Below are 25,035 nucleotides of genomic sequence, written 5' to 3'. Positions count from 1 at the left end.
TCCATCTTCAAAGCCTACAACTGTAGGTTCAATCCCTTTCACACTCTTCACTGTCTCATCTCTCTGACTCAGCCCAGAAAGTTTCTCTGCTTCTAAAAGAATAATGTAATTAGATTGGGCACACCCAGATTATGCAGGATAATCTTCCCATTTCAAGGTCAGTAAACTTAATCCCATCCGTGAAATCCCTCTTGCCATGTAAAGTAACATATGGACATATTCTGGGGATTAGGGCATGGACATCTTCAAGGGGCCATTACGCTGTCTATGACAGTCTGCCCTCTGATCCCTCAAAGATGTCACATCTTAATATCAATAATTACATTAAATATAAATACACTAGGCATGCCAATTAAATGACAGAGATTGTAAGACTGGATTAAAAACTAAAGAAGACAAGACCCAATTGTATACTATCTACCAAAAGAAAAGACTTTAACTACAAAGACACAAATAGATTGAAAGTAAAAGGATGGAAAGAGATACACCATGTAAACAGAAAGAATAAGAAATCTGAAGTGGAAAGTAAAAGGATGGAAAGAGATATGCCATGCAAACAGAAAGAATAAGAAATCTGAAATGGCCAACGAGCACATACATGAAATGATGCTCAATATCACTAATAATAAGAGAAATGAAAGTCAAAACTGCAATGAGATATCATCTCATATCCATTAAGATGGTCACTATTAAAAAACAAACAAACAAACAAAAACAGACAATGACAAGTGTTGGTAAAGATGTGGAGAAATTGGAACCCTTGCGTACTGTTTGTAGGACTATAAAATGGTGCAACTGTATGGAAAACAGTGTGGAGGTAGAGCAAAACATTAAAAAAATTAAAAGTAGAATTACCATATGATCCAGCTATCTCAGAAAACTAAAAGTAGAATTACCATATGATCCAGCAATCTCACTTCTTGGTATATATGCAAAAGAATTCAAAGCAAGATCTCAAAGAGATATTTGCACACTCATGTTCACTGCAGGATTATTTAAAGTAGCCAAGAGGTGGAAGAAACCCAAGTGTCCATCGACAGACAAATGGTTAAAGAAAACCTGATATATACATATGGTGGAATATTATGCAGCCTTTAAAAATAAGGAAATCCTGTAACATGCTGTCACATGGATGAAACTCAAGGACATTATGCTAACTGAAATAAGCCAGTGACAAAAGGGCAAAATACTGTATAATTGCACTCATACAAAATATCTAAAGCAGTCAAAACTCATAGAAACAGAAAGTAGATAAGTGGTTTCCAAGGGCTGAGGAGAGAGGGAGGGGAAATTAGTGTTTAATGGGTATAGAGTTTCAGTTGTGCAAGATGAAACTGTCCTAGAGATCTGTAGCACAATATGAATATACTTAACACTACTGAACTTAAAAGTTGTTAAGGTGGGGTTTCCCTGGTGGCACAGGGGTTGAGAGTCTGCCTGCCGATGCTGGGGACGTGGGTTCGTGCCCCGGTCCGGGAAGATCCCACACGCCATGGAGCGGCTGGGCCTGTGAGCCATGGCCACTGAGCCTGCGCATCCGGAGACTGTGCTCCGCAATGGGAGAGGCCACAACAGTGAGAGGCAAGTTGTTAAGATGATAAATTTAATGTTATGTGTTTTTACAACCCCCCCCACAAAAAAAAGAAATCAGAAGTGGCTATATTAATATTTGACAAAATAGACTTTAAGACAGAATATTATTAGAGATAAAAAGGGAAATTTCATAACTGTAAAAGGTCAATCCAGACAGAGAAAGACAAATACTGTATGATATCACTTATATGTGGAATCTAAAAAATACATACTGAATATAACAAAAAATAAACAGATTCACAGATTCAGAGAACAAACTAGTAGGGAGAGGGAAGGGGGAGGGGCAATATAGGAAATTAAGAGATAACAAACAATTATGTATAAAATAATCTACAAGGATATATTGTACAACACAGGGAATATAGCCAATATTTTATAATAACTATAAATGGAGTATAACCTTTAAAAATTGTGAATCACTATATTGTATACTTGTAACGTATAATATTGCACATCAACTAAACTTCCAGTTTAAAAAGGGGTTAATCCATCAGGAAATCTTAACAATTATAAGTTTTTATGCACCTAATGTCAGAGCTTCAAAATAACCTTAAGCAAAACTAACAGAACTGAAGGGAGAAATAAACAAACCCACAATCACGGTGAAAGACTTTAAGGCCCTGCTTTTGATAATTGATTGAATTAGACACAAAAACTCAGTAAATATATAGAATATCTTCAAAACACTATAGTCCAGGGATCGGTGAACTATGGTCTCTGACCAAATCCCATGAATAAAGTGTTATTGGAAAATAGCTACATCCATTTTTTTATGTACTGTTTATGGCTATCTATGGCTGTTTTCATAGGACTGAGCAGATGAATCAGATCCAAATGGTTTGCAAAGCCCAATAATATTTACTACCTAGCCCTTCATGGGAAATTTTGCTGTCTTTCTACTTTTCAAGAGTGTTCTTGTTGGAGCATTTGTACTATAGGTACTTTAAAGTCTTTGTCAGATAATTCCAACATCTGTGTCAATCTCAGCTTTGATGTCTGTTGATTTTTTGGCCATGTGAGTTGAGAATTTCCTCGTTTTTTTTTTTAATATACCAAGAATTTTTTTACTGTCTCCTGGAAAAATTTAATACTGTGTAATGAGACTCTAGGTCTTGTTTAAATTCTATGGAGAATGGACATATTTTTGTCTTAGGCAATAGACTTGCTTAGGTTTGGGCTACAAGTTCACCCTGCCTTCTGTGGGTTGTGGGTTCAAATGTAAATTCAGTTTTCAAAGCCCTTGCAGTACCATTTGGATAGACTCTGAACATGTGACACTCAGTCATCTGGAACCTGGTCGGTTGTCTGTTAGTTCAGTTTTCAAAGTCACAGCTATCCTGATCAGACCCATGTGTGCAGAGCCTAGTGGTGACCCCAGAAATTCATGTACAGCTTTATGAGATTTTCCTATAAAATTAAGAAAGAGCACCTCTTTCTACACAATCTCCCCAGTACTGTGCAGTTTTCTACAATTCCCCCTTTGGATCCTATGGCCAGAAAGTTACTTCACTCTGTGTACTCCTGTGACTGCTGCCATCTTTGGCCAAGTGGCAGAAGACAGAAAGAGGATAAAGAGGATAGGAGGCTTCCCTGGTGGTGCAGTGGTTGGGAGTCTGCCTGCCAATGCAGGGGACACGGGTTCGAACCCTGGTCTGGGAAGATCCCACGTGCCACGGAGCAACTAAGCCCGTGAGCCACAGCTACTGAGCTTGTGCGTGTGCGATGAAGAGTGGCCCCCGCTCTCCGCAACTGGAGAAAGCCCTCGCACAGAAACGAAGACCTAACACAGCCAAAAATAAATTAATTAATTAATTAAAATTTTTTTTAAAAAAGAAGCAATAGGGATTGGTCAAATTGGGGAGGAATGTTCCCCTTCCTCAGAGTTTTGGCTCCTGCTGGTTCTTGTTGTGGCCTTTGCCGCTGTCACCACAGGAAGGCTTAGGGGCTGGGGCTACAGAAAATTGGGAGAAGAAAAAACATGGAGAATTCCACACACACTCTCTCTGAGTGTTAGGAGTTTCGTGATAATCAGCCAGAACTAAAGGGCCTCCCCTGGAGCTCCCTCTACATGCATCCCAGGCTACATTGCCACCAAAGGAACAAAAATGATAAACCCACATCTAGCTCACTGGTACTTCAAGTCATCTTCCCATTTAGCCTGCTACAATTCACTTTTCAGTCTTCCTGTAGGTGCCCTATGCATTCTATCCAGGTTTTACAGTTACATTCAGTGGAGGGACAGAATGGAGTGTGCTCACTCAATCCTTACCCAGAACCACAATATCAAAGATTAAAGCGAGGATATCACTACAGACTTTACAGACATGAAAAAGATAATAAGTTAGTATTATAAATAATTTTATGCCAATAAAGTTGACAGTTTAGATGAAACAGACAAATTGCTTAAAATAAAACTTACCAAAAGTAACACAAAAAGAAATGGAATATATGAATAGTCTTATATATTTTTTTATTAAAGTAAAATTAACTTCCAATATTATATTAGTTTCAGGTATACAACATAGTGATTTGATATTTTTATGCTTACTAAATGATCACCACTATAAGTCTAATTACCATCTGTTACCAAAGTTGTCACAATATTATCAACTATATTCCTTATGCTGTACATTATGTGCCCATGATTTATTTATTTTATAACTAGAAGTCTGTAACTCTCTTAGAACCCTTGCCCTATTTCACCCATCTCCCCATTCCTTCCCCTCTGGCAACCACCAGTTTGTTCTCTGTATCTATGAGTCTGTTTCTGCTTTATCTTTGTTCAATTGTTGTTTTTTAGATTCCATATAAGTGAAATCATAAGGTATTTGTCTTTCTCTGTCTGACTTATTTCATTTAGCATAATACCCTCTAGGTCCATCCATGTTGTCACAAATGGCAAGATTTCATTCTTTTTATGGCTCAGTAATGTTCCAGTGTGTGTGTGTGTGTGTGTGTGTGTGTGTGTGTGTGTGTGTACATCTTCTTTATCCATTAATCTAGTGATAGACACTTAGTCTGCTTACATATCTTGGCTATTGTAAATAATGCTACAATGAACATTGGGGTGCATTTATTTTTTTCCAATCAGTTTTTTTGTTTTCTTTGGATAAATACCCATAAGTGGAATTGCTGGATCATATAGTAGTTCTATTTTTAATTTTTTGAGGAAACTCCATATTTTTTTCCATAGTGGATGTACCAAATTACATTTCTACCAACAGTGCACAAGGGTTCCCTTTTCTCCATGTCCTCACCAACACATGTTACTTATCTTTTAGATAGTAGCCACTCTGACAGGTGTGAGATGATACCTCACTGTGTTTTTTATTTGCATTTGCCTGATGACTAGTGATGTTGAGCCTCTTTTCATATACCTGTTAGCCATCTGTATGTCTCCTTTGGAAATATGTCTATTCAGATCCTCTGCCCATTTTTTAAATTTGCTTGGGTTTTTTTAGGTTGTTGTTGTTGAGTTGAATGAGTTCTTTATATATTTTGGATATTAACCCCTAATCAGACAAATCATTTGCAGATATCTTCTCCCATTCAGTAGGTTGTCATAGATTAATATAAGCATGGGTTCACTTTGGGCTCTCTATTCTGTTTCATTGTGTGAAAGACACATCTGTGTCTGTTTTTGTGCCATACCATACTGTTTTGATTATTAAAGCTTGGCAGCATAGTTTGAAATCAGAGAGCATAATACCTCCAGCTTTGTGCTTCTTTCTCAAAATTGCTTTGGCTATTTGAGGTCTGTTTTGGTTTCATATAAATTTTAGGATTGTTTGGTCCAGATCTGTTGAAAAATGCCTTTGGTATTTCGATAGGGATTGTACTGAATCTGTAGATGCCTTGGGTAATATGGTCATTTTAACAATATTATTGCTTCCAATGCATGAGCCTAGTATATCTTTCCATCTGTTTGCATCATCTTCAAATTCTTTCATCAATGTCTTATAGCTTTCTGAGTACACACCTTTACCTCCTTAGGTAGGTATTTTGTTCTTTTTACTGCAGTTGTAAAGGGGACTGTTTTCTAATTTCTCCTTCTGGTATTTTGTTATTAGTGTATAGAAATGCAACAGATTTCTGTATGTTAATTTTGTATGCTGCAATTTTACTGAATTAATTTATTATTTCTAATAGTTTTTTGGTGGAGTCTTTAGGGTTTCTATATATAGGATCATCATCTGCAAACAGTGACAATTTTACTTTTCCTTTCTTATTTGGATGGTTTTTATTTCTTTTTCTTCTCTGATTGCTGTGACCAGGACTTCCAATCCTATGTTGAATAAAAGTGTCAAGAGTGGGCTTCCTTGTCTTGTTCCTGATCTTAGAGGAAATGATTTCCATTTTTGACCATTGAGTATGATGTGTGCTGTGGTTTTGTCATAAATGGCCTCTATTATTTTGAGATATGTTCCCTCTATGCCCACTTTGTTGAGAGTTTTTACCATAAGTGGATGTTGAATTTTGTCAAATGATTTTTCTGCGTCTATTGAAATGATCATATGATTTTTATCATCTTGTTAATGTGGTGTATCACACTGATTGATTTGCAGATACTGAACCATCCTTGCATCCCTGGAATAAATTCCACTTGGTCATGGAGTATGATCCTTTTAATGTGTTACTGAATTCAGTTTGCTAATATTTTGTTAAGGATTTTTGCATCTATGTTCATTAGGGATATTGCCCTGAAATTTTCTTTTTTTGTAGTGTCTTTGTCTGGCTTTGGCAATGCTGGCCTTGTAGAATGAGTTCAGAAGCATTCCTTCCTCTTCAATTTTTTGTAGTAGTTTGAGAAAGATAGGTGTTGACTCTTTAAATGTTTAGTAGAATTCACTTGTGAAGCCATCTGATCCTGGGCTTTTTTTTGTTGGGAGTTTTTGGATTACTGATTCAATTTCATTACTTGTTTTTTGTTTATTGTTTTTAATTAATTTATTTTTGGCTGCATTGGGTCTTCATTGCTGGGCACGGGCTTTCTCTAGTTGCAGAGAGTGGGGGCTACTCTTTGTTGTGGTGCGCGGGCTTCTTATTGTGGTGGCTTCTCTTGTTGCAGAGCACAGGCTCTAGGTGCACAGGCTTCAGTAGTTGTGGCTCATGGACTCAGTAGTTGTGGCTCGCGGGCTCAGTGGGATCTAGAGTGCAGGCTCAGTAGTTGTGGCACATGGGCTTAGTTGCTCCATGGCATGTGGGATCTTCCCCGACCAGGGCTCGAACCCGTGTCCCCTGCATTGACACGCAGACTCTTAACCACTGCACCACCACGGAAGCCCCAATTCCATTACTTGTAATTGGTCTATTCAGATTTTCAATTTCTTCCTGATTCAGTCTTGGAAGATTGTATGTTTCTAGGAATTTAGCTTTCTTCTGGATTGTCCAATTTGTTGGCATGTAATTGCTTATAGTAGTCCCATGATTCTTTGTATTTCTGTAGTATCAGTTGTAATTTCTCCTTTCAGTTCTGAATCTATTTAATCCCTCTCTCTCTCTCTCTTTTGATAAGTATGGCTAAAAGTTTATTTTTTAATCTTTTCAAAGAACCAGGTCTTAGTTTCATATATCTTTTCTATTATTTCTTAGTCTCTATTTCTGATCTTTATTATTGCCTTCCTTCTACTAATTTTGCAGCTTTGTTTCTTCTTTTTCTGTTCCTTTAGGTGTAAAGTCCAGTTGTTTATTTGAGATTTTTCTTGTTTCTTGAGGTAAGTCTGTATCAGTAGGAACTTCCATCTGAGAAATGCTTTTGCTGTGTCCCATAGATTTTGGAAAAGTTTGTTTCCACTTTTATTTATCGCAAGGTATTTTTTATTTCCCCTTTGATTTCTTCATTGATTCATTGGTTGCTTAGCAGCATGTTATTTAGTCTCCACATATTTGTGGGTGTGACAGTTTTCTTCTTGTAAGTGATTTCCAGTTTGATATCATTGTGGTCAGAAAAGATGCTTGATATGATTTCAATCTTCTTAAATTTTTTGAGACTTGTTTTGTGGCCTAACATGTTCTATCCTGGAGAACATATCATGTGTACTTGAAAAGAATGTGTACTCAGCAGTTTGGGGATGGAATGTTCTGTATATTCCATCTAGTATAATGTGTCATTTAAGGACAATTTTCCTTATTGGATGAGTAGATGATCTCTCCATTGATGTAAGTGGGGTATTAAAACTCCCCTACTATTATTGTATTATTGTCAGTTTCTCTCTTTATGTTTGTTAATATCTGCTGTATATATTTAGGTGCTCCTGTATTAGGTGCATATATGTTTAAAAATATTATATCCCCTTCTTGTACTGATCCTTTATTATTATATAATGTCCTTCTTTGTCTTTTATTGTTGACTTTGTTTTAAAGTCTACCTTGTCTGAAATGAGTATTGCTACCCCAACTTTCTGTTCATTTCCATTTGCATGGAATATCTTTTTCCAACTCCTCACTTTCAGTCTCTGTGTGTCGTTAAATGTGAAGAGAGTCTCTTGTAGGCAGTATATAGATGGGTCTTCTTTTTTTAGTCATTCAGCCACCCTACATCTTTTGATTGGAACATTCAGTCCATTTACATTTAAAGTAATTATTGATAGGCGTGTACTTTTTGCCATCTTGTTAACTGTTTTCTGGTAGTTTTCATAGTTCTTCCCTGTTATTTTTTTCTCTTGGTCTCTTCCCTTTCTATTTGATGATTTTCTTTATTGTTATTTTGGGGTTCCTGTCTCTTCATTTTTGTGTATCTATTGTAGGTTTTTGTTTTGTGGTTACCATGAAGTTCCTAAATATTGACTTATATGTATAGTTGTTTAAGCTGATAGTCCTTAACTTTGAATGCATTCTAAAAGCACCTAAAGTTTTACTCCATCACCGCCACAATGTTTTGTTTTTGATGTCTTATTTTATATCTTTTAATTTTGAGTATCCCTTAACTACTTACTGTAGTTATAGTTGATTTTAGTACTTTTGTCATTTAACCTTCAAACTAGCTTTTTAAGTGGTTGGTCCATTCCCTTTCCTGTATACTTGCCTTTACCAGTGAGATTTTTTCTTTCATATATTTTCTTTTTTTTTTAACATCTTTATTGGAATATAATTCATATATTTTCTTATTTCTACTTATGGCCTTTTATTTTTTACTTAAAGAAGACCCTTTAAAAATAGCTTTAAAATGCAACTTACCAAAACTAATACAAAAAGTAGAATATCTGAGTAACTTTATATTTATCGATGAAATTTAATTTATTACCAAAAACTGTCAAGAAACCCTAAGCCTAAGATGGTTTCACTAGTAAATTCTATCAAACATTTAAGGAAGAAATAATATCAATCTTAAACTCTTTCAGAACACAAAGGATAAAGGCACACTTTCTAACTTGTTTTATGAGATCAGCATAACCCTGATACCAAAGACCTTATAAGATATGAATACAAAAATTATTCACAAAATATCAGTAAATCAAACATAACAATACATAAATCCATCATGAAAAAGTAGGGTTTACTCCTAGGAATACAAAGTTTGTTTAGCATTCAGAGACCAACCAATGTAACCCACCATATTTAGGTAATAAAGAAAAACATATGACTATCTCAACTGATGCAAAGAAAGCATCTGACAAAATTCAATACCTATTCATTGTGAAAAAAAATGTTTTTAACTCTCAGTAAACTGGGAACAAAAGAGAGTTTGTTTAATTCAATTGCAGATATCTGTGAAAAACTTACAACTAATTAATTCTTAATGGTGAAACACTAAACATATTTTCCCTAATAATAGAAAGAAAGTAAGGTTTTCTGCTCTTGCCAATTCTATTGTATTGGAGGTCTTTGCCAGTTCAATAAGGGAAGAAAAAGAAACAGAAGGCACATAGACTGAAAAAGAAGAACTATATATACCCCTATTTGCATGTGGCATGATCATTTATATAGAAAATCCTAAGGAATCAACTACAGGAACAAACCTTCTAGATCTAATACATGAGTTTAACTAGGTTACTCGTAAACTAATGGGTGAGATTAACTAAGTCAATATATTAAAATCAATAGTATGTCTACATTGGGAAAGTGGAATTAAAAAATAATCTTGGGGACTTCCCTGATGGTCCAGTGGCTAAGATTCTGTGCTCCCAAGGCAGGGGGCCCAAGTTCGATCCCTGGTCAGGGAACTAGATTCCACATGCTGCAACTAAAGATCCCACATGTCGCAATGAAGATCCCATGTGCTGCAATGAAGATCCAGCATGCTGCAATGAAGATCCAGCATGCTGCAACTAAGACTCTATGCAGCCAAATAAATGAGTAAATAAATAAATAAATAAATAATCTCATTTACAATACCATCAAAAGCATAAAGTATTTGGAATAAATTTCATAAAAGACATGTAAGCCCTATACTCTGAAAACAACAGAACATTGCAAAGATACATTAATGAAGACCTAAATAAATGGAGATATATACTACATTTATGGATTTAAATTCAACATTTTTTAGCTGTCAATTCTCCCCACAGTGGTCTCCCTACAATTCAATGTCAATAGGCTTCTTTTAGAAATTGGCAGGAAAATTCTAAAATGCATATGTAAAGGCAAAGGATCTGGAATAGCCAAAGCAATCCTGGGAAAGTAGAACAAAGCTGGAGCACTTACACTACCTGACTTCAAGGTTTATTACAAAATTATAGTAATTAAGACAGTATGGTATCTACATAAGGGTAGACAAATAGATCCATACAACAGACTAGAAAGTCCAGAAATAGACCCACAGTTAAGTGATCAACTGGTTTTGACAAAGGTGTTAGATAAATTCAATGGCGAAAAGCTAGTCTTTACAACAAATGTTGCTGGAACTACTAACACCCTGCCCTCACACCACACAAAAATTAATTTGAGATACCTCATTGACTTAAACATAAAAACAAAATTACCAAGCTTTTAGAAGACAACATAGGAGACTATCTTAAAATCTGAGGCTAGATGAGCAATAACCATACAAGAAAAATAACAAAAATTAACAAATTAGATTTCAGCAAAATTAAAACTTCTGCTCATCAAAATACACCATTAAGAAAATGGGTAGTCAAGACTTTTATTAAAAATATATAACGGGGGGACTTCCCTGGTAGCGCAGTGGTTGAGAATCTGCCTGCCAACGCAGGGGACATGGGTTCGATCCCTGGTCTGGGAAGATCCCACATGCCGCGGAGCAACTGGGCCCGTGAGCCATAACTACTGAGCCTGCACGTCTGGAGCCTGTGCTCTGCAACAAGAGAGGCCACGATAGTGAGAGGCCCACGCACCACGATTAAGAGTGGCCCCCACTCGCCGCAACTAGAGAAAGCCCTCACACAGAACGAAGACCCAACACAGCCAAAAATAATTAAATAAATTAATTTTTTTAAAAAAAAGAATATATAATGGGAAATTCCCTGGTGGTCCAGTGGTTAGGACTCCACACACTCACTGCCAAGGGCCCAGGTTTAATCCCTGGTCAAGAAACTAAGATTCCATAAGCCGCGTGGTGCGGCAAAATGAAATGAAATGAAATAAAATAAAATAAAATAAACTCCTACAATTTGATAATAAAAACAAACACAATTTTTTAAATGGGCAAAAGACTTGAATAGACACTTCACAATGGAAGTCACACAAATGGCCAATAAGCACACGAAAAAGTGCTCAATATCATTATTCACCAGTCAAGTGAATATTGAAACCACAAAGAGATATCATTCCATACCATTACAATAGTTCAAAAGTTAAAAGACTGACAACACCAAATATTAGCAAAAATGTGGAGCAACTGGAACTCTCATACATTCTTGATGAGAATCCAAAGCCATCTAAATACCTTGGAAAAATATTTGCCCATTTCTTTTAAAGTTAAACATGTTCATTTGACCAAGAAATTCTACTATTATTTACCCAAGAAAAGTGAAAATATAGGTTACAAAAAGACTTGTGTAACAATGTTAATCACAGCTCTATTTAAAATAGACAAAAACCGGAAACAGTCCAAATGTTCAACAGGTGAATGAAAAAACAAAATGTAGTATAACCATAAAATGGAATGCCACCCAGCAATAAAAACAGTAAAAGAAGTACATACTATTTCAATCCATTAATGTGAAGTTCTAGAAAGTCATAACTAATTTATGTGAAAAGTATATATCATATGATTCCACTTGTATGAAATTCTGGACAGGTGAAACTAATATATGATAGAAGAAAAAGAAGAAGGAGAAGAAGAAGAAGAAGAGGAAGAAGAAGAAGAAGAAGAAGAAGGAGAAGGAGAAGGAGAAGGAGAAGGAGAAGGAGAAGGAGAAGGAGAAGGAGAAGGAGAAGGAGAAGAAGGAGGGGGAAGAGGAGGAAGAGGAGGAAGAGAAGGAGATGAAAAGTGGTGCCTCTTTGAGGGGCAGGTGACTGGGAAAGATCACTACAGGGACTTACGGGATGAGGAAAATCTTGATAGAGTGTAGTTCCTCTTCCAGGGGGTTGGAAATGTTCTATATATCTTGATAGGAGTATACTCACTTTTTAAATTGTACATTTAAGATTTGTATATTTCAACATAAGTACATTTTTCCTTAAAAATGTTTACAATTGTTATTATAACTGAAGGGGAGTAGGGAGAGTTAGAGATGAAACAAGAATGCCAGGATGCTGAGAGTTGCTGTGTGATGTATATATGAAGGTTCATTATATTATGGTGATTATTTTGTGTATGTTTGAGAGTTTTCATAATAAAAAGCTTAAAATAAATAAATAAACATAACAAACTCACTGCCAACAACTGTCAACTCATGGCTAATCTAGTTTTCTTTTCAACCCCTTCAACTTCCTTTCTTTCCAGTATGATTTTGCAGCTCCTTATTGAGCCCCTGCTCTGTTGCCAGGCCCTGGGCTGGGGTCCACGTAAAAAGCAACAAAAAGGACAGACCAAGTCCTGCTGCCAAGGCATTCAGGAGGATAACAGGAGGAGAACAGGTAAACCATGAACAAATAAGGCAATTTCAGATAGTGAGGTTACTATGACAACAATAAAAACTAGTTATGGCAGAGAGTGACTTGGTGGGTGGGCCAGGAGCAGTTCTTTATTGGGTGGTCAAGTAACGCCTCTCTGAGAGAGTGATATTTGAGCCAAGATGAATGAGGAGGAAAAGTAGCCACGGAAAGGATCCTCATTCAAAGCCAAGGCCCTGGGGTGGGTCTGAGCAGGATATGTTGAGTGACAGAGAGAAGGCTGGCAAGACCGGAGCAGTATGAGTATAGGTAGGGGAGACAAGGTGAGGTCTGCGGTGGGGCAGTGACCAGCCAGCCACATGGGGCCCTGGAGAGCAGGGCAAGGAGCTTGTGTTCCAAGTGCAACGAGGAGCTTGCAGAGGACACTCCATGTCCCCCCAAACGATTTACATTTTAAGAATGTCACTTTGTCTGCCCTGTGAAGAATGGACTGGGAGAAAGGAAGCAGGAAAAGAATGTAGGAGCCAAGGTAGGGATGCAGGCAAAAGAAGAGAGGATGGCCAAGGTGTGAGGAGAAGTGGGCAGAGTCGTGATCTGCCTCTGACTGGGAGCCCGCAGAACTTGTGGGTGGAGTGGCTACAAGGTGTGGGAAGCAGCAGCAGCAATGGCTCTTTGGTGGGGGAAGCCAAGGGTGCTATCTGGGCCCCACCGTGTCTGAGAAAATAAGTTGTGATGCAAGTAGTGGTGCTGACGAGGCATCTGGTTATAGGAGTGCGGTGTTCAGAGCAGATAGAAGGAAACAGCTGAAGGAAAGTGCTGGGGGCCAGGGGAGTATGTACACATGCGTATACAGTGCGTTTCTCCTCTTCTGCTTTACTGGCTAGTGAAACAAAAAAAATCTAGAAGTAGATGCAACTTTATTTTAAAAAAACTTATATAGATAAGCTGACATTTCACCTATGCCACGGGGTTGTGAGGATGACATGAATTAATACAAGACACTTTAAAAAGTGCCTGGCACATATGCAGTGTTCAGTGCATATTTTTTTAAACTTCAATTCCAGTAGAAAAAGACTAGTTTAGCTAGTAAGGGATCTTTGCATAACTTGCTGTCCATCTGGAAAAAATTCCAGTTATATGTTCTACCTCATACTTAAGTGAAAATACAGTTCATACGGTTTAAAGATGTACATGGAAGAGAGACTTCCCTGGTGGCGCAGTGGTTGAGAATCCATCTGCCAATGCAGGGTACATGGGTTCAAGCCCTGGTCCAGGAGGATACCACATGTCATGGAGCAACTAAGCCCCACGACTACTGAGCCTGCGCTCTAGAGGCCATGAGCCACAACTACTGAGCCCACGTGCCACAACTACTGAGGTCCGTGCACCTAGAACCCGTGCTTGGCAACAAGAGAAGCCACCACGCTGAGAAGACCGTGCACTGCAACGAAGAGTAGCCCCTGCTCGCCGCAACTAGAGAAAGCCCACACGCAGTAACGAAGACCCAGCGCAGCCAAAAATAAATAAATAAAATAAATAAATTTATTAAAAAAAAAGAGATGTATATGGAAGAAACCAAACTAGAAAAGTATGAGAAAAACATTTGGATGAATAGTCAGTTGTCTAGCTTCAGCATAAACGAGGCCCTTTAACACTATACAGAAAACCCAGACCCAATCGTGCAGATTTTGACCACATACAAAATCTTGTGTGGCAAAAATGCTATAAACCTTGCCAAGGATAAGAGTTAAGTGAGGAAACATTGCGTCATAAATGACAAGCAGAGGATGAATTTCACCAAAATACAAAGATTCCTAGAAACTGATAAACAACCCAGTGACGATTTCTTTTCACAAAAGAAAATGCAAATCATCAAGAAATAAATGAATAGAGGCTTTATCTCACTGGTATTTAAGTGAACTAATGACCTTCGCCTTTTCACTCATCCAGTTTGACCCAGTTCTCTCACATATTGATGCTGGGAGTGTGAATTGCTACAACCTTTTTTGAATGATCTAGCAAATTAAAATATGGATATCATTCCACTCAGTGATTTCTCTTTTAGGAATTCAGACAAAAGAAATAAAAAGCATTAGCATATACAAGATATTTGCTGTTATACTAGTTGAACTAGCAAAGAACTGAAAAAAAATTGAATGTTCATCAATAGGAAAATAAATTATGGTTCATTACATTTTGTAATATTGTCAGCTATTAAAAAGTACATGTGAGGGCTTCCCTGGTGGCGCAGTGGTTGAGAGTCCGCCTGCCAATGCAGGGGACACAGGTTCGTGCCCCGGTCCAGGAAGATCCCACATGCCGCAGAGCAGCTGGGCCCGTGAGCCATGGCCGCTGAGCCTGCGCGTCCGGAGCCTGTGCTCCGCAACGGGAGAGGCCACAACAGTGAGAGGCCCGCATACCGAAAAAAAAAAAAGTACATGTGAGAACTGTGTATACTGGAGAGATGTTTGTGGCCTGTTGTTAAGGAAAAAGGCAAGTTATATCGTAAAGGACTAACATTCTATTTTTGGGTTTTGGTTTTTGTGTATGTCTTGTTGTTGTTGTTTGTGTGGTGATGGCGATTGGGTATATTTATACATTCATACAAGTGCTTACATGTGTAAGGTCATAGAAGGAGAAGAGACCCAACTGCTAATGTTGACCACCTCACAGAAGCAGGATGGAAAGGTGGGAAGAGCAGACGTAATAACTTTTCTTCTGAAAAATTAAAATATGTCTATATAGGGGTAAATATATAGTTTCTCTTTACAAACTTTTGCATCATTTGACTCCTTCCTGAACTTAAAAATGAAGGATAAATAAGGGTTTAGTATCCAGAATATTTTTTTTCCTTTTTTTTTCAGAATATATTTTTTAAAAACTCTAACAACTCAACAACAAAAGGCAAACAATCCAATTTAAACATGGGCAAAGAAGTGGAACAGACATTTCTTCAAAGATATACAAATTGCCAACAACACATGAAAAGATGCTTAACATCATTAGCCATTAGACAAATGCAAATCAAAACCACAAAGAGGTGCTACTTCACACTACTAGGATGGTTAGAATTAAAAACCCAGAAAATGAGTGTTGGTGAGGATGTGGAGAAACTGGAATCCTTGTTAAAAATGGAATTATAGTAAAACCCAGCAATTTCACTGCTAGGTATAAATCCAAAAGAATAGAAAACAGATACAGCAGCAAATACATGTTCAAGTTCATAGCAGCATTATTCACAATAGCCAAAAGGTAGAAACAACTCACATGTCTATCAATGGATGAATGGATAAACAATACATGGTACATACATACAACATAATATTACTCGGCCATAAAAAGATACGAAGTTCTGATATAGGCTGCAAAGTGGATGAACCTCAAAAACATTATACTAAATGGAAGAAGCCTCACACAAGAGATTCCATGTATGATTCCATTTATATGATATGTCCAGAATAGGTAAATCCATAGAGACAAAAAGCAGACTAGTGGTTGCCAGGGGCTGGGAGGGAGGGAAGAATGGGGAGTAACCGCTAATGGGGTACCGGTAGGCTGATAGAAATGTTTCCAAACTAGTAACAGTGGTGTTTGCACAACACTGCCATTGTACTAAACATCGCTGAGCTGTTCACCTAAAATTGGTTAACGTTATGTCATGTGAATTTCAGTTGACGGAAGTTAGGAAGGAAGCTCGAGGCCTCGCTTCTCCCAGCTGCCCCCTGCGGACCGCGCTTCCGCCCGCCGCGGCCCAAGTCAGTACCCCAGCCCGCAAATTTAGAGGGCGACGGGGGCTGATGAAATGACGACAGGGGTATGGTAAAGGAGGCTACCAGACAAAGACGGAGAGGCGGGCAGCACCCTCGGCTCCTGACGCTGCCACCCCTGCCCAGTCAAGCTGCTCCGCCCACACAAACGTCAGAGGTGATCGCCACCTCGCCCGCGGGGACGGGGTGGGACCCGGGGGGCGGGGCCAACGGCGGGGGGAGGGTCGCCTGCGCGCCGGACCGGACGTGAAGGCACCGGAACCCTTCAGCCTAGGGCACCTGTTTCCGGAGGGAGCTCTTATCCCGACGTCAAAGTCCGCCACGTTGGGAATCCGGTTTCCGGAGTTTCTTTTTGTGACTGGGTCTCAGCGGTGGAGAGGTGGCGGTGGCTATGAGGCAGAAGCACTACCTTGAGGCTGCGGCGCGGAAACTACAGGATAGCTGCCCGGGCCAGGCCCGCTATCTCCTGTAAGGGAGGGAGGGGGAGCGGGAGGCTAGCCGCTAGAGGGTGTTTCCTTGTCCCTTATGAGTCTCTTTCTCTTTTGCAGCTGGGCCTACGGTTCGTCACACGGTAGGGAGGACGCCCGTTGGTTGTGGGTCAGGCTGTCGTCGCCCCGCTCGCCTTCATTCCCCACAACACTCAGGATGATCCAAAAGAATCGGATCGACCCACTGCCATAATAAACCCCCTCGAGAGGCTTCTCAGTTTCGTAAAAAATCCAAATTCCTTAACGTGCCTTATCTTGCCTGACCTATTAGCGGCATTTGACGCATTGATCTGGCTATTCGAAATAGTTTTCTCACTTGGCTTCCGGACCATCACAAAGTTCACCTCCTACCTCTTTATCCAGTACTTCTGTTTTGCTGGTTTCTTCTAATTTCCCCAACTTACAAATGTTGGAGTGTCCCAAGACTCATCCCTTGGACGTTTTTTCTAGCTACACTCAATTCCTTGGTGACAGTTTTTCATCCACTCTCATGGCCTTTAAATTCTGCATACTGAGGACTTACAAATTTATATCCCCAGTCCAGACCACTCCCGCGAATCCTAGGCTCATCCAGATACGTTGACAACTTTTTTTGAATATTATGCTAGGCGAAAATTCAAGCTTTATCCCCCAACACGACAACCCGCCTCCTCCAGTTATTCCCATTTCAGTAAATGGTAACCCCATCCTTAAGAATTAGCCCCCAAACCTAGGAGCCACTCTTGACTCACTAACAGCCGCCTTCCTCCCCAAGCCAGTACGCCAGAAATCCCAATGGCTTTAAAATATATCCAATATCTAGCCACTTCTCTCCACATCCAACTTACCACCGTGGTCCAAGCCATCAGTTTCTCTCCTGGATTATTGGCAATAGCTCCCATGCATTTCTACAGTCCATTCTCAATCCGGCAGCCAACGTGAGCCTAATAGAAACCTAAGCTAGATCATGTCACTTCTCTGCTACCAACTCTGAAATAACTGCCCATCTCAGAGTAAAAGTGAAAATCTTTTAAAGGGACTTCATGGCCCTATGTCATAGGTCTGCATTACCTCTCCGACCTGCTCTCCCTTTTGTTCACTGAACTCCAACCACTGCCAGGCCCCTGTGCTGTTTCACGGCCTTTGCACCTGCCCTTCTACCTGGAAATCTTACCTCACATATCTCCTTGGATTCTTCCTTCACTTCCTTCTGGTCTCTTGCAAATGTCACCCCACAAAGCCTTCACTGGCTGCCCTATTTAAGATTATAGCAGCTCCATCGCTACGCCCCATTCCCCTTTTCCTGTATTTCTTTTTTCTCCCCAGCACTTAACATTTGGCATTGTTGTATTCATTGTCTCTCTGCATGAATTGTCCTTTGTTCTCTGTGGTATTTCCCACACCCAGAACAGTGCTTGGCACTTAACTGTCACTCAGTAAATATGAATGAATTTTACATTTGGCAGAGCTAAGTTACGAACATGGTCTTTGGCTTTTTGTAGTGCTGTCTATCCCTAGCACTTAACACAGGGCTCACCAATAAATATTTATTGAATAACAGATAGTGTGCCCACCTTCCTTTTTAGCAGCATCACCTTCACACCTCACCTTTCCCTAAATAACCATGCTTGCTTTTTCACTGTACTTGTACCTGAAAGCCCGTTACCAATGATAGATGCCATTTCCAAATACAGATAAGAGTTTACAGTCACCTGTGATGACTTTTTTCAAGCCTGTTGGAAGTGTTTCTGGCTAGTCTATGCAGAGTTTAATAATTTTCAGGGCATTTAAATCATATTCTGTTGCAGTTTTTACCAATCTTATCTTTATTTGTTTAGGGCTCCCCAAGAGCGTGAGTTCTATAAAGGTAGCAACTCCTTTACTTCCATATTTATGTCTCCACAGCCTAGCATGGTAGATGATCAGTGAATGCTTTCTTGATTGCATAAAGGTCCTGGGGCTAGTCTGTTGTCCTGTTACCTTGTACTGCAGACAAAGCCCAGCTCACAACCACAAAATTGTGCTAATTGTTTTAAAAAGAAAAGTCACAATATAATTTGTTATTTTGTGATAAATGTGTTTGTAAAATTGATGAGAAATACAGCCTTTTTTACTTGGTAGCAAGTAATGAACAATGTAGCAAAGGGTGGGGACTTACCTATCTGTTGCTAAAAGGAGTGAATGGATAGAATTATAGTGTTTTATAAAATAAATTATTGCTGATTTATGTTTTTGTAAATTCTCATATTTTGAGTGTGTGCTTAAGGAAAATGTATATTTGCTTGTATTAAATAATGTACTCTTTTGCATTTATAATATTGATAGTTTACAGTAACAAAATATTCTGTTTGCTGACTCATGAGTTTCATTTGTATAATTTTAGATGGTAAAAGCACTTTTGAAGGAACATGTCCATACTGTTTCCAGTTGCTGGTTCAGGATAAGTCTCGAGTACGTCTCAAACCCAAACCCAAATTGACACCCAAAATACAGAAACTTCTTAATCGAGAAGCAAGAAATTATACACTCAGTTTTAAAGAAGCAAAAATTTTGAAAAAGTACAAAGACTCCACAAGTGTATTGGTAAGATTTCAATTCCAGTATGTATAAGTAAACCAGAATTTTCTTTTCTTTCACTTAAGATGAGGTTAAGAATTAGCCTGAATATAACTCAGAGGTTTGTAGTAGTATATTTAGATTGTCAAAATATATACATAGGATTTCTTTCTAGTGATTACTGTTTCATCAAGAGTACAGCTTATTTTTGTTTTTCACAATTACCTAAAACCAAACATCGTGAACTCTCAATTGCCCAGATCTTATTGCTGAGCACAGTTATTTTCACAAAGTTGAGAATTTCTTGAGCTCACCAGTGTGACTTCACCTGAACTGCAGTTACCACTAAATTATTTTTTCAGCTAATGGTTCCTTTCTTTGAACAGCAGTATGTATTAGATATACATAAGGCTCTTGCCTTATGTATTAGGTACCAGTGTTACTTCTTCAGTCACCTCCGCTCCATGTCAGAGTATGTATTTAAGTTTATGCCCAACAAAGGTAAGTGCATCTTATGTTCATTCATCAAACATTTATTGAGGATCTATCTTATGCCAGACAATGCTGTGTATTGGGGATGTTAAGTGCAATAAAACAACCAAAAGCAAATTACTCCGTTTACTGTATAGAGACGAGTATCAGATACACTTTATCTGCATGTTTTGTGTTAACATTTATCAACTATTCGAGTGCTTGCTTACTACCAGGCACTGTGCTGGGCATTCTGGACATTATGACAGATTATGTCTGGCCCAAGACTACAGTTGGTAATAACTTAGATTGGAACTGCCATATTTAGGAGTTTACCATAATTGGACAGGTAGATGAATTTTGCTTTGTCATAAAATTGATTGTTTATAGAAAGCATAAAGTAACCTAAATAGACCTCTGTAAATGCATTTTTACCTGCTCATGAACATCAGAGTACTTCTCAGCTAAACTAGTTTCTGTTAATTTTGTTGAGGCCTGGGCTGAATCCTGTGCCTTGTGAGTCAGATATGTAGAAGAAAGGCATTTAGCTATAAAATGAACCATGTGTTGAAAAATGAATCCTGAAAAGAAAGTCAACCTCTATCGCTAATGAAGTGAAGAAGTATGAGAATGTGAGGATTCATTTGATTGGTTTTATAAATTGCTTTAGACCTGTATTTACAGAATAAAGGTTTGAAAGAGTCAATTAAATTTTCAGTGATATTTTGCCATTGTTGTATTGGGAAAAGGCTTGGAGTTTGTCTGCAAAAAACTGCTAAATGTCTACTATTGTTATAAAGAACAACTTTCGAGATGTTAAAGGGTATCATTCCCAGTCTCCTCCATTCCCCGCCAAACACGGTTTTACATTGAGAAAGTAAAGACTTTATCATCTTTAAAAAGGTGTTTTAAATTATATACAAATGTTTAGCCATTGACTTTTTATTGAAGATTTTCTTTTAAATTTGTGTCTTGTCTGGTTCCTGCTGCTAGTTTACAAGCTTGCTGAGGGCAGCCTTTGTTACTCACCCTGTAGTACCTGGTTTAGTCCCTTATGTATATGAATTTAATGAGCATGCAGTTTATTGGATTAAATTACAAGAGAAATCAGACCCACTATTTCTTCTTTTTATGGCAGTTGATTACTTGTAAAACATGCAACAGAACAGTTAAACATCATGGTAAAAGTAGAAGCTTTCTATCAACATTGAAGAGCAATCCTACCACTCCTGTGAGTAAACTCAGCCTAAAGACCCCAGAGAGAAAGACTCTAAGTTCTGCAAAACTAAATCATGATATGTCTGGTTCCGAAGCCAGGAGCCCAGCATGGATTTTCAGGTATCTTAATCCATTAAGTTATTTAAATTACCAGTGTTAACCCATGAGTTCTAATTTCTCTGTTAATACACTCCCTGAAATTGCCATGCAGTTGAGGAAGTCATCACTGCACTGACTTCCAGGTGTGTTCCTCTGCTTCCAGTCTCTCCCTGGACCTGTCCCCAGCTGCCTATTAAATACATCCACTTCCCACCCCTACATGTCCCCACAGGTAACTACTCAAACCTGCCCATCCTCCTAAGTTCTTTATTCTGTAAATGAACATGCCCTTCTAGACATTCTGACCTGAAATGGTGAGTATAGTTGACAATCCTACTTGCTCAGTCTTGGTCCAGTGAGTCGCCAGTTTCTATCCATCCTGCTTCCAAGGTGTCTGCAGCTATTCTTTCCTTTTTCTCCCTGCTGCTGCTGTCTGTTCAGGTCATTATTCACTCTTTGCCAGGACTACTACAATAATTCCCTGAGTCTTCCTGCTCCTAGTTTCAAGTGCTTCTAATCTGATATTTTTTATTTTTATTTTTTATAAATGTATTTATTTGTTCACTTATCTTTCACTGCGTTGGGTCTTCATTGCTGCATGCAGGCTTTCTCTAGTTGTGGCGAGCAGGGGCTGCTCTTCGTTGTGGTGCGTGGGCTTATCCTTGCAGTGGCTTCTCTTGTTGTGGAGCATGAGCTCTAGGCTCACGGGGTTGCTTCTCTTGTTGCGGAGCGCGGGTGCTGGACATGAGGCCTTCAGTAGTTGTGGCACATGGGCTCAGTAGTTGTGGCTCATGGGCTGTAGAGTGCAGGCTCAGTAGTTGTGGCATGTGGGCTCAATAGTTGTGGCACGTGGGCTGTAGAGCGCAGGCTCTGTAGTTGTGGCGCACGGGCTTAGTTGCTCCACAGCATGTGGGATCTTCCCGGACTGGGGCACGAACCCGTGTCCCCTGCCTCGGCAGGCGGACTCTCAACCATTGCGCCACCAGGGAAGCCCCGACAGGCGGATTCTTAACCACCGTGCCACCAGGAAGTCCAAAAGCACAGTTCTGATTAGAAGCTTTAGCACCTCACTCTGTAGCATATGGAACAAATACTCCATTATGGATTTCCAGCCCCCACTACCTGCCACCAATCTGTCTGCCTCTCTTACTTGCCTTAATTCATCTTATGTGTCAGCAAAACTGAACCACTCAGTTTACTTTCCTGCTCTAAACCTTTGTTCTTGCTGTTTCCTGTATCAGAAATTCCTGTGGAAATCTAACTGAATAGGGATTTGTGAAATGATACTAAGTTAACTGTGTGACTGGGCACATGTTTTATTTTTAATAATCCTCAATACACTCTTCACTATGCTAATCAATAAATTTAGCTCCATAGAAACTGTGAAAGGAATTTTTAAACAAACATTTTGTTACAAAAGAGTCTGGTAGTTTCTTGAAAATCAATAACAAAATTCAGCAAGGACTGGATTATTTGTTTTTACTGAATTGAGGTTTTTTATATTGGGTTTGACATTTAAAATTTCAAGTCCAGTTTTCTCTATATTCCTAGTTATTTTGATGTTTGATACAATAGGAATTCATCATGGAAGTTTCTACTTTATTGGACATGTGCAGATACAAGAACATTTGGCATAGTTAAAATAATTCAATTGCATTTAGACCAGACTCCTTCTTAGATATATGCAGGAAAGAGAAAGCTATTTCACATTTATCATGGATGGGGAGTCAGAAGAGGAATGAGACTGACAAATCCCAAATATTGTTTGGGGGGATGAACACAATTAGAAGGAAGGAAATAGAACAAGGCATAAATACACACATACCAGATGGGGAATCATCTATTCAGTGGATATTTTTAGAGGGCGTCCTCTGTGCTTGGCACTGTTAAAAAGCACTGGAATATACAGTTAGTCGTACAAAGTGTCTGCCCCATGGAGCTTATATTGTAGGGGCGAAAATACAATGGAATGGTACCTATATGTGTAGGTTGATATTCTTCACTTTTGAGAAAGAAGTGGTCTTGAGCTGTGAAGAAAAAATATGTTTTTAAAGTCCTTGCTTAGAACTGTCATGAATCTTGGTGTCAGACTTACAAGGAACTCAGACCTGATGACACTTTGCCTTTAGCTTTCTCTTTCAGGTGGTGAAAGAAGCTTCCAGAACCACCCATTATACCTCCTAAATGTTGCCTGTAGCCTGTTTAGTGAGGAGATTTTTAAATAAAATTGGAATGACTTTGCTGGGTACAGCCACTGCTCATATATGGCCATAATTATGGAACAGTAGAAAACGATTCTAGTAGCAGGTATCTAGGCTAAGAAGGAAGAACTGTTGTTTGTCAGTATACCTAAGTGTGGCTTTATGTTTCTTTTCAGAACAGCTAAATCTGGACAGTCAACACCCATTTGCTCCTCAAAGAATGTGAGCAAAACAAAGAAACACTTCTCTCAACTAAAAATGTTGCTTAGTCAGAGTGAATCTGAAAAGAATCCAAAGGTGGACTTCAGAAATTTCTTGTCTTCTTTGTAAAGGATGGACTATGAAAATAAGAAATGTTTAATGTAATTTCTGAAACTAAAGTTAGTCAGAAAACCTACTTTTTAAAGAACTTATTTATTCTTAAAATACATGGAAACTAGGGTTCAAGAGCAAACTTTTCTTGGCATTCTTCAGTGTTTATGGAGAAAATACCTCATTAGAATGAAAAACTGAAACCTGCCTACCTCACCAGGTGATTGTGAGGATCAAAAATATATGAAAGGTCCTTGTAAGTAGTAAAGATATATATGAAATTGAGTGGTTATATTATTTTCTCCTCCCTTAAGTTTTCATTATGTCATTTTCTTTCATAAGGAAATTGAGATCTTTATGAGAGGTGTGCTTACTCCTTTCTAGGTGTCTGTAACCTTATTGATAATTCAGAAAAACAATAAAGTATAATATTTCACCATAAGTGGCATTTCATTTGCTCTGGTGAAGACTTATTTTTAGGTCTAAAATTTATATCAGAACATAACATGGGGAGGCAGAGTCAAGATGGTGGAGTAGGAGGACACAGAGTCTGCATCTCCTCACAACTAGGGCACCTACCAGATGCTGGTGGGGGACCTCGACACCCAAGGGTATAGCAGGAACCCCCAAAAGATAAGGCAGAACATGGGTGGGGGAGCGAGGGGGGAGGAGAAGTAGAGGTGGAATGGGACTGGCACCCCTGAGGGGTGGCGGTAGGGGAAGGGTTCCCATGCCTCGAGAGGCCCACTCGCTGTGAGGGGATCAACAGGGATGCGGAGAGACCCTCGGGGATTCAGAGGATCGGAGGGGAGCACAGCTAGCATTTCCCCTGCCCACTTGGGCCCCAGGGAGCCTGCTGGGTTCACGGGCCTTGTCCTCCACCCTCCAGGGCCCCCTCTGGCTGTGTGGGGGCATTGGAGGATGGGGGAGGAAGAGTAGAGGTGAATGGGGATGGACCCTTGGGGGTATGAGGATTGGGGGGGAACGTAGCTATCATTTCCCGCACCCACTTGGGCCCTGGCGAGCCTGCTGAGGTCCTGGCCCCGATACTCTGCACTCTGAGGCTGGCAGCACTCCAGGGCCCCATCCAGCTGTGCTGAGCCTAAGCCCTGCCCCCCACTTGGGCCTTTTCTGGCCCCGTGGGTCCTAAGAATAGGCCCCAGCCCCCTGCCTAAACCCCCCACCCTTGCCTAAGCCCCACGCCCTGCCTAAGCCAAGGCCTTTTCTGGCTTTTTTTTTTTTTTTGGCTATTGTGGTTCTGTTTTCTCTTCCAGTTGTTGTTTCATTTAAACTTTTATTGTTTCTAATATATCTGTTAGTTTTCTAATTTTATTTTATTTCTTATTCTTTGTTATTGTTATGCACCATGTTGGGTTTTTTTTTTGTTTTTTTTTT

The 25,035-nt window shown here is 39.2% G+C and overlaps 1 protein-coding gene across 1 annotated transcript; it reads left to right on the top strand.

The window, feature by feature from the left end:
* Positions 1-16,664: 16,664 nt before the first annotated feature.
* On the top strand, positions 16,665-23,918 carry C13H18orf21 (chromosome 13 C18orf21 homolog). Its single transcript, XM_065890177.1, has 5 exons — positions 16,665-16,784; positions 16,865-16,887; positions 19,167-19,366; positions 20,949-21,148; positions 23,505-23,918. The coding sequence occupies exons 1-5, from the start codon at positions 16,708-16,710 to the stop codon at positions 23,656-23,658; spliced, it is 654 nt and encodes a 217-aa protein (XP_065746249.1). The 5' UTR covers positions 16,665-16,707; the 3' UTR covers positions 23,659-23,918.
* Positions 23,919-25,035: the final 1,117 nt, after the last annotated feature.

Source organism: Phocoena phocoena, chromosome 13 (genome assembly GCF_963924675.1).
Source record: "Phocoena phocoena chromosome 13, mPhoPho1.1, whole genome shotgun sequence".
NCBI classification, from domain to species: domain Eukaryota; kingdom Metazoa; phylum Chordata; class Mammalia; order Artiodactyla; family Phocoenidae; genus Phocoena; species Phocoena phocoena.
The sequence above is the reverse complement of the archived record's forward strand: the minus strand, read 5'-3'. Positions and strand labels throughout refer to the sequence as shown.

What these genes read in the sequence shown, in the direction of transcription:
- C13H18orf21 (XM_065890177.1), top strand. Translation starts at nt 16,708, where the DNA reads ATGAGGCAGAAGCACTACCTTGAGGCTGCGGCGCGGAAACTACAGGAT. An exon ending in GGCCAGGCCCGCTATCTCCT is followed by an intron (nt 16,785 to 16,864) that starts GTAAGGGAGGGA and finishes TCTCTTTTGCAG; the next exon opens with CTGGGCCTACGGTTCGTCAC. An exon ending in GGCCTACGGTTCGTCACACG is followed by an intron (nt 16,888 to 19,166) that starts GTAGGGAGGACG and finishes GTATAATTTTAG; the next exon opens with ATGGTAAAAGCACTTTTGAA.